The 19,433-nt window shown below is 39.9% G+C and overlaps 1 protein-coding gene across 1 annotated transcript; it reads right to left on the reverse strand.

The window, feature by feature from the left end:
* Nucleotides 1-16,640: 16,640 nt before the first annotated feature.
* Nucleotides 16,641-17,399, reverse strand: LOC115691427 (probable LRR receptor-like serine/threonine-protein kinase At3g47570). Its single transcript, XM_056303315.1, has 2 exons — nucleotides 17,099-17,399; nucleotides 16,641-16,855 (listed from the first exon to the last, which is right to left on the reverse strand). The coding sequence occupies exons 1-2, from the start codon at nucleotides 17,397-17,399 to the stop codon at nucleotides 16,641-16,643; spliced, it is 516 nt and encodes a 171-aa protein (XP_056159290.1).
* Between the last annotated feature and the right edge of the window lie 2,034 nt (nucleotides 17,400-19,433).

The following is a 19,433-nucleotide window of genomic DNA, read 5'->3' on the forward strand; positions in this document are numbered from 1 at the left end:
CTTTGAGAAAGAAGGAACTTTCCCTGTAAAGTTGTTAAATGCTATTTGGAATTGACCGAGATTAGAGGTGTTGGACATTGAGTCTGGAATGGGTCCAGTGAGGTGGTTGTAACTCAAACCAATTCTCTTGAGATTAGGAAGAGTGAAGCCTAAGTCGCTGGGTAAGCTCCCCTCTAATTGGTTTTCAGCCGCATCAAGGTTTGTCAGGGTGGATATATTGGGCAAAAAGACACTATAAGTGCCATAACTTGTGTACGGCGCTCACTTTGGTGCCATAACTTTTTTTCGGATCACTTTGGTGCCAAGTCGGAGGAAAAACGATCACTTAAGTGTCATAACTTTTTTTTGGATCACTTCAGTGCTAAAATTTTTGAAAAACGATCACTTAAGTGCTAAAATTTTTGAAAAACGATCATTTAAGTGCTAAAATTTTTGAAAAACGATCACTTAAGTGCCAATCTCCGGCGAGACTCCGGCGAGCCACGTCAGCTTCAGAAATTAATAAAAAAAATGCCACGTCAGATTTCCGGCGAAAAATTATGTACGGCACCGGAGTCGGCACTTAAGTGATCGTTTTTCAAAAATTTTAACACTAAAGTGATCTAAAAAAAAGTTATGGCACTAAAGTGAGCGCCGTACACAAGTTATGGCACTTGTAGTGTTCTTTTGCCGATATATTGAATGAGCAAATAAGCGTGGGGTCCTATTGCAATTGGGGTTCATAAAGAATATCGACATGATTCGGCCAAAAAAGCCTAGCTTCGTGGGGTCCTTCTTCTATTACTCAAGTAGTTAAAATGTTCATTCAATTCACATTTTAATCCAAGGGGTTGCTTAAGTGGTAAGCTTGTGTTCGTCTTTTTTGCTCGGGACTTTAGTTACAAAAATACCACACTTTGTACATTTCTCTTGAGGCACCCAAGAAGCACGGACCTATATATTGTCACGCCCCGAACCCCGCGAGCGCGCAACATCCTGCAATGGTCATTATGATGCGACGTCCCAGGACGCGTCGCCGACCCAACATTTTATCTTTTGGTTACGCATGCGGAAGCTAAACAAAGATTCACCCAGACAACAACAATAAACAAGGATAGATAGGAAAACGGTTTACAACATCGAAATCAAAACACCATTTTAACATTTACTTGATTAACCCCTGGGAACATTTTTACAAGCCCACTTCAGGCATTTCCAAACATAGTCTACAAAAAGATGTCGGGCTGGGGGTCAATCTACTTCACCAAAAGTTAGCTTCCAGGCACCCCGAACCATACTCGGTGCATCAACATGCTAAGGGCCTGAAAAATGTTTAACAACCACAAATGAGATAAAAATCTCAATAAGTTAACGCCTAAGCCCCGTTTAGAAGGCCAACTCACCTCGGGGGTCCCTAACCAGGCAATACAGCATCAACAGCAACATTATTAAACAACCACAGGCATCCTTACCTCGCCTTGGTACACTCGTTGATGAAATGAACATCTCACATACTCGAAGCATTTAAATAGATTTCCCATGCATCAATGCATCACAGGCACGCGTGTCTCGATTATAAGATAGAATCCACTTGGGCACGTCCCATACCATGCCTAACAGTTTCTACCCTATAATCAAGCACTATGCATCACACGTATTCCAGTTATTACGCCCCCTCGGGGCCACTACACATCAAGCGATCTGCAGCAAGATGGCAGTCTTCCGGCATAACCGGGCTCCGTCCCGCCCCATCGGGCACGGCTACGTCAAACGATCTACAGTAAGACGGCATTCCAATACGGCAACATCAAACGATCTACAGTAAGATGGTGTCCCGTAAGGAGCATCGAGTCCGGCCTCGGGCCGTGACAAGGCTTCCGGAGTATCGGCAATCCAGATAATCTCCAGGCATCCGATAAATCAGGCATCGTCAAGCGATCTACAGCAAGACGGCTCCGATGTGTGACCACACGAGCACACAAGCATTCAGGCCAATTCTTATCTTTTCATTTAGCCAATACATCCATGAATCGTGCTCACATCAATGCCACACAACAATAACAAGTGGTCACACATGCAAATGGTCAATCGATTTTGTGAACCTCATTTTAAAACATGAATTCAACATCGGATCACAGCCAAATAAACATTATTGAAAAGCTAGGTAATTGCGGTTACTGTCTCTATTAGGCCGGAATCGAAAGCCAAAGATTTCAAGTAAAAACCGGCAGATTATGGAATTCTAGTAAAACTGGACAGATTTGCATGATTTGGGAAATCAACTTCAAAAGCGTAGCAAATGGTTTCCAAAAATTATAAAATTCGAATATGTTATAAAAAAGACCTTCAAAAATAGTTTTCATGAAGAACACAATCCCAAAATCCTTATACAAAGATCACTTTTGATGGCTCGGAAACAACCCAGAACTGGTCCGCCGGAACAGGGGAACTGAACCAAAAGAAATACTCGTTTTACAAATCAAATCCTTTCAAAACACTTTGAAATTTTTACACGTTGTAGACATGGATTTCGTTTACAAATATTGTGAAGGAAGTATGGCCGAAATCGAACTGTAAATTTTTATAAAAATCTGAGAAAGCACGAAGGTCACGGAATCCACAGTATAAAACAGTTCTGTTTCGGTAAGAAATTGGACCTTCGTGTAACCCATTTGAGCTCAGAAAAATCTGAAATTTAAGTATGTTATAGATCAAGATCTTGTGAACAACTTTTATGAAGAACACTTTTCAAGATTCTAACCACAAAATGATTTATAAAAATGGAAAACCAGGGACGTACAGTAAAATCAGTTCTGAAATCAAGATAAAAACTCCAAGAAACACCTTCAACTTTGAGATCCACCACTTCTCAGCCATGAACATACCACACCAAGAGTTCAGATCAACATCCAACATCTATTTCAACTTAGTCTAGCAATCAAGACTCGCCAACGCTCATTCTAGAAGTTCAAACACACTAAAACATTAACTAGCTAAACTACCCAATGCAAGTTAAACATCCTAAACAAGGGATTAGATGCTAACTTACTCGTCTAAAAACGACGACAACGCAAGGACGACGGCAACGACACGAGTTGTCTATGGCGGCTTCGGCTTGACACGGCAAGCGGCAAACGGCGGTGAACGGCACACGGCGATCTACGGGGGCTCAAGGATGGTGGCGTGAAGGTGTTGGTGGGTGGACGGCGGTGGTGGGGTGATTCGGCCGAGAGAGAGGGAGAGAGAGAATAGGAGAGAAAGTGAGGAGAGAGAGAAATAGGGTTTAAATTTAAATCAAGATCAATGGTTGGGATTTGTTCTTGATGCCCAAGCAAAGATCAAGGGCTAGGATGTGTTCTTGCTCCCCAAGCAAAGATCAAGGGCTAAGATCAAGCCTTGCTCTCCAAGTTCCATCCAACGGTCAAGATTTAATCTAACACAAATGTTTCTAGAAGGGTAATTTAGCAAATAATTTTTGATGGCCAATTTGTAAAAATTATGAGGCGACGTCCTATAGTTCGGGTATGATATCCTTGAGCACTCGACACGCAAAATCGGACCATAATTCGTGGCTGAAATCGATCAATCGCAACTATAGTTTATCTCAAACTAACGGGCGGCTGCTAGAAATAAATTTTTCGATAGCCTTTCCCCTTTGGTTAGTATTCCCTAGGTGATCAGGCCAGAGCGAGAATTAACTAGTAGAGCGTCGATGAAATCACCATTTCATAAATCACCAAATTTGGTCGAATTTTCAGGATATCACATATATCTTCGGTAATTACCCATGGGGTGTAGGGATAGAGGTACCACCGTACCCAACGAGGATTAGTCAAATGCTTTGCCCCAAACACCTCATTGTTATATAACGAATAAAAGTATTACTCGCATGTGAGACTATTAAATGGATAGTCCTTTAATTAAGTAAATTCAATAGATTCTTCGCCTGTTGAAAATCTTATATGCATGTCTATCAAAAGTGAGACGGTTGACCCGGACACTATGTCTGGGAGAAAAAATTGAGGTTAGAAAGAAAACGTAGGTCATCAAAATAGAACAGGGAAAATTGCGAAAGTTCGGGAATAAGATTTGTCAGTTCCAATTGATTAGATTTGGAGCTGAAGAAACTTAAGTAGAAAAGTGATATAAGTTTAATTGATTGGGAAAAAATGCTCAAATTAATTTTTCGAAAGTAGTTTTATCATTTTAATAAGGGTTAATACAACGAAAAACTCCAAACTGGTACATCTGTGACAAATTTACCCCAAACTAATTTTTTGACCACCAAAAATCCCAAATTAATATACTTGTGAAAAATTTACCCTTTGTTAGTTTTCGTTAAATTGTATTGTCAAATTACTGAGTTAAATTATACGTGGCAGTTGATGAATGTACCAGTTTAGGGTTTTATCTTCCGTTTGTCATAGATGTACTAGTTTATGATTTTTTTTATATTAATTCAATTTAACAGAGAGTGAATTTGTCACAAATGTACCAGTTTTGGGTTTTTTGTGGTCAAAAAATTAGTTTGGCGTAAATTTATCGTAGATGTACTAGTTTGGGGTTTTTCGTGGTAAAAAATTTAGTTTGGGATAAATCTGTCACATGTGTACTAGTTTGGAGTTTTTCGTGGTATTAATCCTTTTAATAAAGCATAAGAGGAACATAAAACAAGTTGACTTACCCTTTAAAAAAGGACACATCGTGCATATACATGTAGAGTACGAGGACCAACCGAGTTAATCAAACGGAAGGATCGCCCTACTTTGCTAATTAACATGCACGAGCACGAACTTGAAGAGAAGACACAGAGAGAGATCAGGTAGGCGAGAGGAACAAATCCCAGAGCTGGCCTATGATATGAAGAAAAGTTACAGCTTTTTCCACTGAGAACAAAGGGAAAATGGGGAAATTAGTAAACCATGCATACATTTGCTTATCATTTCATAGCCATGACAAATCCTACATATATTAAATCAAATGGGGTGGGAATAATAAAAGGGTGATGTGACTTAATATGTTTTTTTCCTCAATTTTTTCTTTATGAAGGAAGAGTCGGTTGGTGAGTTTTTACTTATTATTTTGATCTTTTGTTTTCTTTTTGGTACTAGAGTTGGTAGGTGACTTTTAAGATTATTTTCTATTTCCAAAATATAGTTGATGAACTTTAGATTATATATATAAACTTCTTTTTGTCAATTTCAAAACTGAAATAAAAAGTCCGATTCTACATTTGACCAGTCAAAAAAAAAATCTACAAAGGCACTCAAATTACCAAGAGTTGGAACTGATGATTTGTTTCTTCAAATAAGCTCGAAAATGATTATTATTTGATAGTCTCGATTCTCAAGTCTTTTATAAACAGAATAAAATCATATGACAGGTTTAATTTAAGCAAATAAAAAATATGTATGTACCACCTAATATTAGGTTAATATAAATTTTGTTGTTCAAAAGAATAGTTCGTATGAGCAATTTACTTTTCTGCAAGCGACTTTGAAATAAAAAAAATAATTGATAAATCACTGGCTCTCTCATTGGGAAAGGAACTAACTCTCTTACAATAGGATTGTGATCAATCTACCTAACAATTATTTAGTGTATTATTTTTCAAAATTTTAAAATGCAATAAATTATGCTCATAATAAATGAAATTCACAATAGAATTTAGCACTATTATTTGATAATCCAACTCTCGTATATGTATGATAGGTTATGTCACGCCCCGAACCCCATTGAGCACGCAACATAGCGACGTCCCGAAAAATCGCCGACCCAATTAAACTTATCAGAGATTTATCAATCGGCGAAAGCCACGATCAATACCCGGACAATAATAACTGGGGTAAACAGGGGAGATTAACCACATCTATTACTTATTCAAACTTATACAATATTCACAATTTACACAGCACAATATACATGAGCACACCGAACTTTTACTCTATAAATCACAGACGTTCAAAAAGATCAGCAGCCTGGATATACCTATCACCAAAATAATACGCTTCAAAAAGCCTATTCCCAACCCCTACACTAGACCCTACGCCCTCTGCTTGGCATCCACTCTGAATCTGATTCCCTCTGAACCTCTTACTCGTCTGCTGGGCACTCTACCACGTCATGGTCGGTGTGCATCGGTATCCCAAAACACTGCGGCGGCGGAGGAAGATTCATTGCTCAGGCCGGGGGTTCTGAAAATGTTGATTGAAACAACCATGAGATCACATCTCAATAAGCACACACCCTAAACCCTACCTAGGCTATCACGTACCTCCAGACAATCACCAAACACAATCACACACATAATCAGCACAACGCAAGCACATAAATTATTCTTACCAGCACCTATCCCGCTTGCACCTACACGTTAGTCACACCCACATCATGTGCAAACACATGCATGCTTAAATCATGTTTCACGCATTCCCGCTTGCCTCATCACATTCCTTTCCATACCACTCGCCCGTTACCCGCGTTACAGTACACGCCTCAGGTTCACTGCGATCAATTTTCACAACACTTCAGGGCCCGCGTTATAGTACACGCCTCAAGCCATGTTTCTTGCCCGCGTTGCAGTACACGCCTCAGGCTCAACACCTACCACCTACTGCACAACCCGCATTGAAGTACACGCCTCAGGCTGGCAGTCTTCCGGAAATACCGGGCATCGTCCCGCGTTGAAGTACACGCCTCAGGACGGCACAATTCCCACGATCGCACATGCCACACCACATTCACTTTCTTGCTCATGCACATGCTCAACAACCACTTGCCACTCAGTTGGCCAATCACACGCGGCCCGTGCACGCAATAATTCACATACATTTTTCATGCTCACCAAGCATTCGATATGACCTATTTGACAATTCATTCAGTCCGGCCCAAGCATGCACACAATCAAGCATATTTCAATCCATCAATTCTCGGTACAATAAACACACAAGGCCACTCACGGGCCCACAAACACAGCCACATCACAGCCCATTCAAACCGACACAATTCATCTCCAAATCGGACTATATGTCCGTCATTTCAATCCACAACGTCCGGCACTCTAATCAGTCTCACTCCAGCCCCGAAACATCCTCGTTTCATCCTCAAATTAATTCATACAACACACATTCAAGCATAAATTCCAGTCCTCTTGGTAGCAACTATTCAACCTCGACACCCCCACCATTCCGCTCATAAAAATGAATATCCAAAGAATCGGGGTAATTTTTGGCAGTTTACACAGTGACCGAAATCCCACCAAAATAAATAGTAAACGAACTCCAAAAATTCTAAATTTTGGATATATCATAAAAAACATCTTAATAAACATTTCTTACGAAGAATACGAAATCCGGTTCAATCTGTAACCATGCCTTTTTGTCCCTCGAAATCAGACCAAAATCAGTTCGCTCTAACAGACTGTTTTGTCCTCAAAGTACATTTCTTTCAACACCCAAATCACCTTGAAAAGCCTTGAAATTTTTATATGTCATAGAAATGAAAGTCACCAACAACTTTTGTGAAGGAATTTTATTGAAAATAGATCTGGAAAATTTTATAAAAATTCGGCAAGACAAGAAGGTCGGGATGAACAGTGTTCCGGGCAGTTTTAATACGGTCCGAAAATGGGTTTTCGTGCGATCCAAATGGCCCCCAAAAATTCCAAATTTAAAGTATGTTATACTTCAAGATGTGAGGAAAAACTTTCGTGAAGGACATCACCCCTGATTCGGCCTCCAAAAATCTCCACAAAAATAGTAAGTCGAAGACGTACAGTAACGGCGAATCCGAGATTCACAACAACTTCAAAAATTCAAGTTCTAGCTCTAGTCCAGCTCATAAATCAGCCTTAACTAGCCCCTAAATTGGTCTCTCGATCACCATAATCCAGCCCACTTCTCAGCCATGATCAGTCCACAATTCCCGCACTTAATTCCATCACAATCAGCCCCTAATCCAACGCTAAACAGCCCCTAAAACCACACTAAACCGAGTCTAAACTAGTCCGTTAATACCCGACATCCTAAATAGGGTTTAGGGGACGACTTACCGAGCCCTAGACTATCTCGGCTAGAGCGACAAGCGGCGGCGATTGACGGGGACGGCGGCGAACGGTGGTACGGCTTGGCGCGGCGGTGGCGAGCGTCGGCGATCGACGGTGGCTTGCTCGGCCAAGGAAAGAGAGAGGGAGAGTTCTCGGTGGGGGGAGGTGGCTGCCGTGAGGTGAGGGGAGAGAGAATGAAGAGAGAGAGAGAGAGAGGTCTTGACTAAATAGTGCAATTTTGACCCAATTGGAAATTTACCATCTTGCCCCTCTCTAACCTTTTTAATCGACGGCCCAGATTCGATCTTATCTTGAAACCGACGGCCGAGATCGAATCTTGCCCAAAATATCCAAGGTCAATTTGGGAATTTCATAAAAATCCAAGTGCAAAAATGTCCAACCAAATATTTAGGGCAAAATGCCCTTGCCCATTATAACTAACCCTTTATAAATTCTTAGGGGTAAAATGGTCACTTTCTTCATTTCTCATCGAAATCGAATTTTTCCGAAGGAATCGGGGCATTCCAAAATTGCACGATCCATTGACAACGTCATCCTAGCGCCTAGTTGTGACTTCCTAATTTTCCGGTGTCCGATTTGGGCTCAATTAAATAATTAAATTTTATTAAACGCAACTCGAGCGTTTCTCAAACTAACGGGTGGCTCGTTGGGGAAATTCGCATATTCGACCCGTGACCGATAATAAATCGAGTCACGTGAAATTTTATTCGGTTCGCGACGACTTCGGTTGTCATTTAAATCGCGAGGATCGATCACTAGATCCGAGGAGTGCGATCGTTCGGTATAGATTCAGGATCATTCGTCAATTCATTTCGTGGTCTGGCGGTATCACCTGCGATCCACTACTCTGACAGTGGCGAACTGACCCTTGACTATCCTTGGATCGGGCAACAATGGCTCAAAATGTCACCTCGGCGATTTTATGGTCGAAAGTCAATTCACGATCGAATTTTCTCTTAGTCGTACGAATTTAGATCTCCAGTCAGCCTTTCCCTAGTAGTTAGTATCCCAGGAATGATCAGTTCCAGGCGAGAATTAACTACGAGTACATTCATAAAACTCAGTATTTTACAAATCCCAAATGAACCAAATTTTCAGGATGTCACAGGTTAGTATTATCCCACTATTGGATTCTCAAAGCCCTTATCTAAAACTAGTGGATCTTAAAAGGGAAGTTCGTAAAAATCAGCAAATTGGAAATATTTCCTAATGTGGACAGTTTTTATTGTTTAGACAGATGATTTCCTGAAATATATTTTCCTTATTAATAATGTGTATCTAGTTCATGGGCTTTACGTAGGCGAGGCTCTTTTAGATGTCAAATTGTGTATATTTCCACGACCACTTCATGCATGTGGGAAGCTGAATACAGTGATCTGTATTAGTTAACCCCAGCTTCATGAGTGAGAGAGCAAGATAGTTGACCAACTTTTTCTCTTCTTTGTGCATATTATATACTGGGTAAGGTCGATCATAAATTGCCATGTTTAATGCACTTCCCCTTGAAGGGCAAAAGAAGTATGATATCGGTCAGGACAGCTGTTATATAAGGTTAATCTAATAGATTATGCCAATTGTTGCCAATCACATATTAAGAGATAATGTGATTCACATTAGATCCAACTAATAACCATAAGTTTACACATGGTTTCTGAATATTATCATTGATTCTGTCCATTTGTATATTTTGAGTGACTGTCCGTGACTTCATCAGAAGGATATTGAATAATTTTTCCTCTACTGTTTCCTACATGTATTATCAGTTCCTAGTGGAATCATGATCAAGCCAACCTCCCTCCCTCCCTTCTCTCTCCCACGGACAGCCTAAAACATAGATGGAGTCACACAAGCATTAAAGCCATCCCCACAACCTGATCCTTTGCCAACCCTTTCAACAAGGGTTCGACCATTGGATTCTGTGCTTCGGATGCAAATCCCCAATCGAAGCGTCCTTGGATCCAATGCAGCTACTTCCTCCACATACACTGCTTCCATGCGAAGCGCTTCATCCACCACCCTTCCCACGCTCTCACCCCAATGCCCTCCCCCACCTTCCCTTCTTTCTCCTGCCACCGCGATTCCTGCCGTCTCCCCAGCACTGGCTTCTCCTATGCTTGCGCCCCATGTGACTTCGACCTCCATGTTCAAGAATAAGATTTGTTCAGTCAAATCAGGGATCACAATTCAGTCTCCTTTGCCACAAATATGGTTTTTCCACAAGAAAAGCTAGCACAAGCAACATATTGTATCCTTCACAATTTGCCCCTTTCTCCCTAGCTAGGCTCTCAGGGTTTCAAATTGATAAATCAATACCATGCATAAGTTTAGTAACTATGAACTTTTATTTGGTCGTCCTCCCCAGTCATGTATTGCAATTGCCAAATTTCAACACTAAAATAAGTGCAGTATTTGCTGTATCACATGATGATGGCACTCTGTGGCTTGTTAAATCCCAAATTCTCAATGAGCAACAGAGATTCCACCTCCGTCTTGAGCACAGTGGAAGTAAGAATTTCTCGACTAATCTCAATGAGCAACAGAGATTCATAAAGCCAAGGCTGACCAATGACGTGAAACTTGAGTCAAGATGACATAAAAAAGGTATAGTTATTGCATGCACCGTGTTGGACTAATTTAGCAACTCAAGGGCTGGCATAAATTGGCAAGCAACATTTCTGTACTAGCGACAACTCTAGTCTTGGCTTAATCCTAAACGAGATTCTCCAAAATAAAGAAAAGCTCCTAAAGTCGCCAGTTCATATACGGTAGTCCCCAATAGCTTTACTTGTTACTTTACCTTTCCCTTTTATTTTTCTTTCTGATGACAGGGAAGCGCACCTTAAACAAGCAAACACCAACATGTGACATGCACCAACGACAAGCCAAAGAGATATTAAAGTTTGTACTTCTAACTAGTAGATGGAATCATCGACACGGAAAATCTATGATAAAAGGTATGTCATATGCGGCAATGGTATTCACAAATGTCAGCCGAACCTCATTCTAATGCAACAAGCAGAAGGCGAATAAAACCGCTACCTCAAGGGTTAGACTTAAAGCCACAATTTGTCAAGTGTTCTGCAAGTGTTTCTCCCAACTCCTTTTGCCAATTAGTTACAGCCTTGGCTTTAGATACAGGCCATACAATTGCTCTCTTTTATAAGATTGATGCTAGTGTCAGATACTTGTGGCTGTCCAATGTAGAGCAGAAAAAAGAAAAAAGACACTGGGTTCACATCTTACCACAGAAAATGATGAAAGCCAGTTCTCCTGCAATTCTTTGCACCCATACAAGAGATCAGTTTTTTTGTCGGAATACAAGAGATCATTTAAGACCTTATTTCACTTTACATTGATGACGGGACAAAATGCGTAAGCCAGCAGATGATTGTTCTGTCACCCCTAGTAGATGACTGTTCACCCACATAAGCCATATGGCTTGCCACGTGGCAATAATAGAAGTAAAGTTTGTCATGTTGCGATCACAGAAACTTGCATTCTCTCATCTCCGGCTTTATCTATAGATACAAGATGAACAATATCGTTATATGTAATCTATATTCCTTTTCATAAGCTAGGTTAATACCACGACAAACTCAAACAGGTATACCTGTGACAATTACCCCAAACTAAATTTTAAGTCTCCAAAAACCCCAAACCGATACGCCGTGATAAATTTACCCCAAACTAATTTTTAGTCATCAAAACAAATTGACCCCAAACTGATATAGATTTCCATGTGGACTTGCCCTTTAATTAAATTATTGCCATGTGTCATACAGCTCAGCAATTTCACGGTAAAATTTGACGGAAGCTAACAGATAGAAAATATGTCATGAATGTACCTATTTGGAGTTTTTGGTAACCCAAAAATTAGTTTTGGGTAAATTTATCATAAATGTACCAGTTTGGGATTTTTGATAACTCAAAAATAAATTTGGGATTAATTTATCACAGGTTTACCAGTTTAGGATTTTTTATGTTATTAACCCTAAGTTTAAACATTATTTAACTTTAAGAGGAAAGTCATTTAGTAATTTTTATGTTTTGTTTTAAAAACCAAAACAAATTGGCCAAGTTTGTAAGAGAGCAAGACAAAAAGTCCATATTACTAGATGCCTGGAGGTACTTATATTAGGAGCCAGGCTTTTGTGATTTTTCGTTTTATTACATTTTATTGGTACAACTCTCAAACAGGTTACAGTTTCTATCTTTTGAGCTAAGGCAAAACAAAGGACATTTATTTCCCACAAAGCTGAAGGACAGTGATCTTTTGCTTAAGACAACATAAACTATTTTAATCTTCCTTGGATTGCTAAGTCACTAGTCTCCATCACTTGTGGTTCTGCGGTCGCCAGGTTCAAATTGTTTGTGAATGGCCAAATTCCACATCCTATTCCATACAACAATGACCATGAAGACCACATGGCTCCATAAGAAGTTCAGATTTTACATCAACTAGGCAATGACAATGAACTCAAGAAGTTTCTTCCTTATTCCTTCGAGTTTAGTCACTGCATCGCCGATGTCCACTCGTTCCCTTGGAGACTCAGAAGAGCATGCAACTCCTATTTCAATGATCGAAACCAAACACTCAAGAGTACTAAAACAGCTTTTGTTCTTGCCATCGGGAGCGGCGGTTTGTCTCTTCTTCGACTCCTGGTGTTCATGAAGTAGAACGGGATCAATTACCTTTTCCACTCGACCTGCTAGAGCTGCCTTTGCAAAGCGATGAAGGTTCAGCCCATTTTCAAACATGTCATGGGTGGGCCTCTTGCCAATGAACATCTCTAAAACGAGGACTCCGAAACTGTACACATCTCCTTTTGTGAATATCGCACTTCCCGAGCCGTACTCTACAATAGTCAACAAAGCGTAGTGATGCATAGTGAATAATTGAGACTGAAATATAGTCTTTGTGATGTTTCATGTTTATGCCTTTTTGTCCAAGGATTTGTCTCCAATTGCATGTTCGATATAAGGAAATAAACTAAAAGACCGAACTACTACATCATTACCTGGAGTTATGTAGCCAAAAGATCCTTTTACCTCGATAGAGCTCGATTGATCGATCAGTAACTTATGCGTTGCTTCTAGAAGGAACCTAGGCAAGCCCAAAATCGCCAACATGTCCAGTCATTTCATTGTCAAGAAGGACATTGCTTGACTTTAGATCACAATGAACTATTGGCATTTCACAGTGATGATGGAGATAATTTAGTGCACAAGCAATGTCTATTGCAATATTCACTCTCTCAAGTAGACTCAACTTGCTTCTTGTTGTATATTGCGATGCGGTTGGGTGCAACCATTCATCTAAGCTCCCATTCGACATGAATTCATAGACTAGTGCCTTGAAATCATTTCCATTAGAATCAAACCCAGAACATGCTGTGAGTATTTTGACAAGATTACGGTGTCGGATTCTTCTCAAAGCCACGCACTCGGCTATGAAGCTTTTGGAAGCTCCGTGACGTGTAAGGTCAAGAATCTTGATAAGGTAGGAGGGCTAGCCTATGGCCGCCGCCCTACAGGCAGAGGGCCTATGTGCGTGTGTTTTCATATTTTAAGTTTTAGCTTTTTTTTTTCTTGTGAGTTTTTTTTATAAAAAACAGAAAAAGGAAAAAAGAAAGAAAAAAAGGAAAAAAAATCAAAAAAATTAAAAGACGAAAATGCCCTTGACAGTTGGTGAGGTCAAACCCTTCTTTGAGACTAACATGACCACTTCAAACCTTTATTTAATACAAAATTTACTTCATACCCTTATTTGAAATTTTCTCTTATACCTATTAGAAAACTCAACAAGTTGCAGTCGGCAGATGATAGTTAATCGAAGATGTGCAGCAGCTCAGGCCAAGTCAAGTCAACGGTCCTTCTTCTTCTCGTTCTGACGGTGCATTACCAAGCCGGCTCCCACATGGAACAGTAGTAGGAACGCGGATTTGTCCAACCTTCGTTTGCTCTTACTTCCTCTGAAAACAAGGAATTAAAAAAGTCCCCAATTATGAAAAGTGATAATACCAGAATCAGCTAATCACTAGACACACACCACGTGTCCTTACCTGATCTAACGAGTTATACGTCGCTAGCCGAACGGGTGAAAATGATTTTTTTATAATGGGACGTGTCAACCGTCTGGACGGGTCGTCCCTGGACAAAACCTCTACCTTGCATAATTTTTCTATTGGAGGGAGAAATAGTGCGACTGCTACTAAAAATTGCGGGGAAAATTGTACAAAAAATCTTAAACCTATTGTACGGCCGTTAATTAAGTCCTAAATTTTTTAATTATGATAATATAGTCATAAACCTTTTAGTGATTTTCCAATGCAGTCCATCCGACCATTTGGATCAAAAATTGCAGACATGGAGGTCTAGTAACCATTGGCTGCCCTAATGTGATACGGGCAACGGTTGACGTGGACAATCTTAAATGAAATGACGTCGTTTTGCAATTTTTTAGAAAAATTGATATTTTGGACAATTTTTCAAAAAAAACCGCGTTATACCCAAAGCATCACCTGTCCTGTCAAAGTTCCCACATGTCCGACCATATTACATTTGTCTCAACCAAATCACATTATATTAGTGATCACTAGCTTGTCTATGAACGCAGCACAAAGGACTCAAGTATAGCTTATGGTCTTTCCCTCATTTTCTCCTTTTTAAATTCGGTACCTACACATATTCGTTCTTCACCAATTTAAATATTATAGGATCAATCCAAATAAAAGATGCATACGCTTTAATCCGTGTTCACAGGCACCGGCTCATTTCTTGGCCGAAGTTCTGACAGATTTCTCGAGACCGAATTATATACTAACAAAAAGTAGCACGCTTTAACTCAGATAAAAGATGCAAATGCTTTACCCCGTGTTCATATGTACCGGCTCATTTCTTGGCCAGAGTTTTGACAAATTCCTCGAGACCAAATTATACACTAATAAAAAGTAGCACACTTTCCTAACATGAGGCTATAAGTAAAAATATAATCTATATTGGATTAGATTCCTGTGACACATTAAATAAGTTTGTACAAATCACCCGTAGATCATAAAATTAGCAATGAGAGTAATACTAATTAAAAATATGCTAAAATTTTGTTGGTGTGCTCATATATGTCTCACATGTTATCATAACCATTTTGGACTTTCTCATGTCTTATTTAATAGACTGATTATAGTTGATAATAAACAGCCTTATAGTTGCTTAAGTGGTAACTTATGAGTTGAGTTCAAATTACCACACCTTGAACATTTCCCTTGAGGCAATCAAGGAGCACAGACCTATATATCTCCGGTAATTACCCACGGTGTGTGGGGGTAGAAGGACCACCATACTCAACAAGGATTAGTCAAATGCTTTGCCCCAAACACCTTATTGTTATATAACGAAGAGTAAAAAGATTAATCACATGCGAGACTATTACATGGATAGTCCCTTTAAATAAGTAAAATTCAATAAATTCCTTCGCCTGTTGAAAATCTTATCAGCATGTCTTTCAAAAGAGAGACGGTTGACCCTAATACTATGTTTGGGAGAAAAAAGTGAGGATAGAAAGAGCACGTAGGTAATCAAAATAGAACAGGGGAAAATGCGAAAGCTCAGGAATAAGATTTGTTAGTTCCAATTGATTGGATTTGGAGCTGAAGGGACTTGATTAGAAAAGTTATACAAGTTTAATTGATTGGAAAAAAAAATGCTCGAATTCAGAGACCAAGAGTAGTTTTATCATTTTACTAAAGCATACGAGGAACATAAAACAATTTGACAATTTAGCTGTCAAATTGTGTATATTTCCACGACCACTTCACGCGTGTGGGAAGCTGCATGCAGTGATATGTATTAGTAAACCCCAGCTTCATGAGTGAGTGAGATAGAGAGAGCGAGATGGTTGACCAAGTTTCTCAGTTCTTTGTGCATATTATTGTTTCGCTCGCATTGGATTCAAATTTTGGTTCAAACAATTATATACTATGTTATTGTCATGAATTGCCATGTTTAAATCGGTGTCCATTGATATATTTACTCAAAACTACTTCTCGTCTCACAAAAAATTCAAACCAGTACCCAACAACACGTTTACCCCAAATCTACCCCGTTAGCAAGTTGGGTTCTAACGTGGAGAATAGATTTGAATCAGGGATACCGGTTCGAGATTTCTTGTGAGACTTAAATTATATGAAATAATATATTATTTTCTCACACAGCTGAAGGACAGTGATCTTTTGCTTAAGACAACATAAACTATTTTGATCTTCCTTAGATTGCTAAGTCACTAGTCTCCATTTGCTTGTGGGTTTGCTGTTGCCAGATTCAAATCGTTTGTGAATAGCCAAATTCCACACCCTATTCCAGACAAAGCAATGACCATGAAGACCACATGACTCCATATGAAGTTCGGATTTTACATCAACTAGGCAATGACAATGAACTCAGGAAGCTTCTTCCTGATTCCTTGGAGTTTAGTCAATGCATTGATGATGTCTATTCATTCCCTTGGAGACTCAGAAGAGCAAGTGACTCCTATTTCGATGATCAAAACCAAACACTCTAGAGTACGAAACCAGCTAATGTTCTTGCCACCCGGAGCGACGGTTCATCTCTTCTCCGACTCTTGGTGTTCCTGAAGCAGAATGGAATCGATTACATTATCCACTTGGTCTGCCAAAGCTTCCTTGGCGAAGCGATGAAGGTTCAACCCATTTTCAAACATGTCATCAGTCGGCCTCTTGCCTATGAACATCTCCAAAACAAGGATTCCAAAGCTATACATATCTCCTTCTATGGCTACTGCACTTCCCGAGCCATACTCTACAACAGTCAACAGAGCATAGCGATGCATAGTGAATAATTGAGATTGAAATATAGTCTTGGTGATCTTTCATGTTTATGCCGTTTTGTCCAAGGTTCGGTCTCCAATTGTGTGTTCGATATAAGGAAATAATTGAAAGACCTAACTACTACATACCTAGAGCTACATAGCCAAAAGATCCTTTTACCTCGGCAGAGCTCAATTGATCAATCAGTAACTTTTGCGTTGCTTCTAGAAGGAACCTGACAAGTCCGAATTGCCTACATGTACAGTCATTTCATCATCAAGAAGGACATTGCTTGGCTTTAGATCATAATGAACTATTGGTGTTTCACAGTGATGATGGAGATAATCTAGTGCACAAGCGACATCAATGGCAATATTCACTCTCCCAAGTAGACTCAACTTGCTTCTCATTGAATATTGCAATGCCATTGGGTGTAACCATTCATCCAAGCTCCCATTCGACATGAATTCATAGACCAGAGCCTTGAAATCATTTCCATTAAAACCAAACTCAGAACATGTAGTGAGTACTTTCATGAGATTACAGTGTCGGATTCTTCTCAAGGCCTCGCACTCGGCTAAGAAGTTTTTGGAAGCTCTGTGACATGTAAGGTCGAGAATTTTGATGGCCACGATCAACTAGTCTGATCAAGAAACCTTCTATACACAAACCCAAAATTGCCCACGCCAAGTAGATTGATGGAGGAGAATCCACCTGTCGCTTTCAGTAGATTGTGATAAGAAACATGCAAAAACCCATCTTCAAAAGAGCTTGAAGTCGATGCTTTCTTATTGCGCCTAAACTAGAAGAAGTATAACAAAGACAGAATGCAGGCTACTCCTACAACAGCAGAGACTGTGGATATCCCTTGGCAGTTCCGGTTATTCTCCTCTGTTTTGACTCTTCGTCTTTGCATTTCGGTAGTTGAAAATCCGTTAGACCCCCGCAAAGCTTATTGTTTCCAACAACAGAAGTTGAAATGGCACTTCCAAAAACTCCTCATGTAGGCAATGCACCCTCGAAATTGTTGTAAGATAAGCTCAAATTCATCAGATTCAATGACTCTAGAATTTCTGGGATTTGGCCAGACAATCGGTTGTTTGAAACATTCAAAACCTGAAGGCCTCTCATGGAACTTATAGTTGATGGTCGGGTCCCTTCAAAAAAGTTATCCTATACATATAAGTGCTCCATGAATATACAACTGTCGATACTGCTCGGAAATTGTTGAGATAATCCATTACCGTCAATACGTAATTCACCGAGATTTTTCAAGTTTCCAACTTCTTCTAGAAGGGGGCCGGTAAGACTATTTTGAGACAAGTTGAGATAAATTGACAAAGATGAGAGCCCAACAACTTCCGAGGATATGCTACCGCTGAGATCGTTGGTCGAAAGGTCCAAGAGAAGTAGATTCTGGCAGTTTCCTAGAGACGGTGGTATCGAGCCTTGGAGACTATTGCTATACAAGGACAATTGGATTAACATCCTTAAATTCCCAATAGATTCTGGTATCTGCCCCGAGAATTTATTTCGACTGAGATCCATAAGTTCCAGTTTGTTCAGATTTCCTATCTCGGAAGGAATGTTTCCCGATATATTATTGCCCCCACGTGTAGTATCTCCAAATTGATGAGATTTCCAATTTTAGAAGGCAAGCTTCTAGAAATATGAATGTGACCTAACCAAAACTGCGAAAGGGTGATAGAGAGGTTGCCGATACAGTGGGGTATTGATCTTCCAAAAGCATTGCTCTCTATACCCAATAATTCCAAGTTTGTGGAATTGGTTAAAGAGCAAAGGAAGTCAAGATTAGCATATTGTCCACTTCCAAAGTTGTTTTGGCCAATACTAAACCAATGGAGTCCTCTCATTTTTTAGAAAGAAGGAACTTTCCCAATAAAGTTGTTCCACAAGATATCGAATAGATTGAGATTAGAGACGTTGGATATTGACTCAAGAATGGGTCTAGTGAGGTGGTTGTCACTCAATGTGATTCTCTCGAGATTCGGAAGAGTGAAGCCTAAGTCACTGGGTAAGCACCCCTCTAATTGGTTTTTGGCCACATTAAGGATTGTCACAGTGGATATATTGAAGATTGAGATAGGAATCGCATCAACAAATTTATTCAGTCTAAGAACGAGGATGTTTAGATTTCTAAGCCGGCCTAGAGTCTCTGGAATCATACCACCGAGGTTGTTTGAAACTGTTGTGAAGACTTGAAGAGAGGATAAGTTTCCAAATGACGGCGGAATGTTTCCCATCAAGCTATTGGCTTGAAGTATAAGTTTTTGGAGCTTGGATAAGGAGCCTAGTTCTCTAGGCAAATTTCCTTCAAGCGTATTGAAGCCTAAGTTAAGATAGAGCGAATTAGAGCAACGAGAGAGATTCGAAGGGATATGTCCGCTGAACAAGTTGTTATGAAGGGACAACTTCTGCAATCGAAATAAGCTGCCGAAATGCGAGGGAATTTCGGAGCATAAACTGTTGTTCTACATATGGACTTCCCTCAAAAAGCTCATATTACCAATATGGGGTGCGACGACCCCGGAGAGGTGCTTGGAGTGTAG

The sequence above is a fragment of the Syzygium oleosum genome, unplaced genomic scaffold, assembly GCF_021117445.2.
Source record: "Syzygium oleosum isolate NSW1041296 unplaced genomic scaffold, Sole_v2.1 Sole_v2.27, whole genome shotgun sequence".
Taxonomy (NCBI): domain Eukaryota; kingdom Viridiplantae; phylum Streptophyta; class Magnoliopsida; order Myrtales; family Myrtaceae; genus Syzygium; species Syzygium oleosum.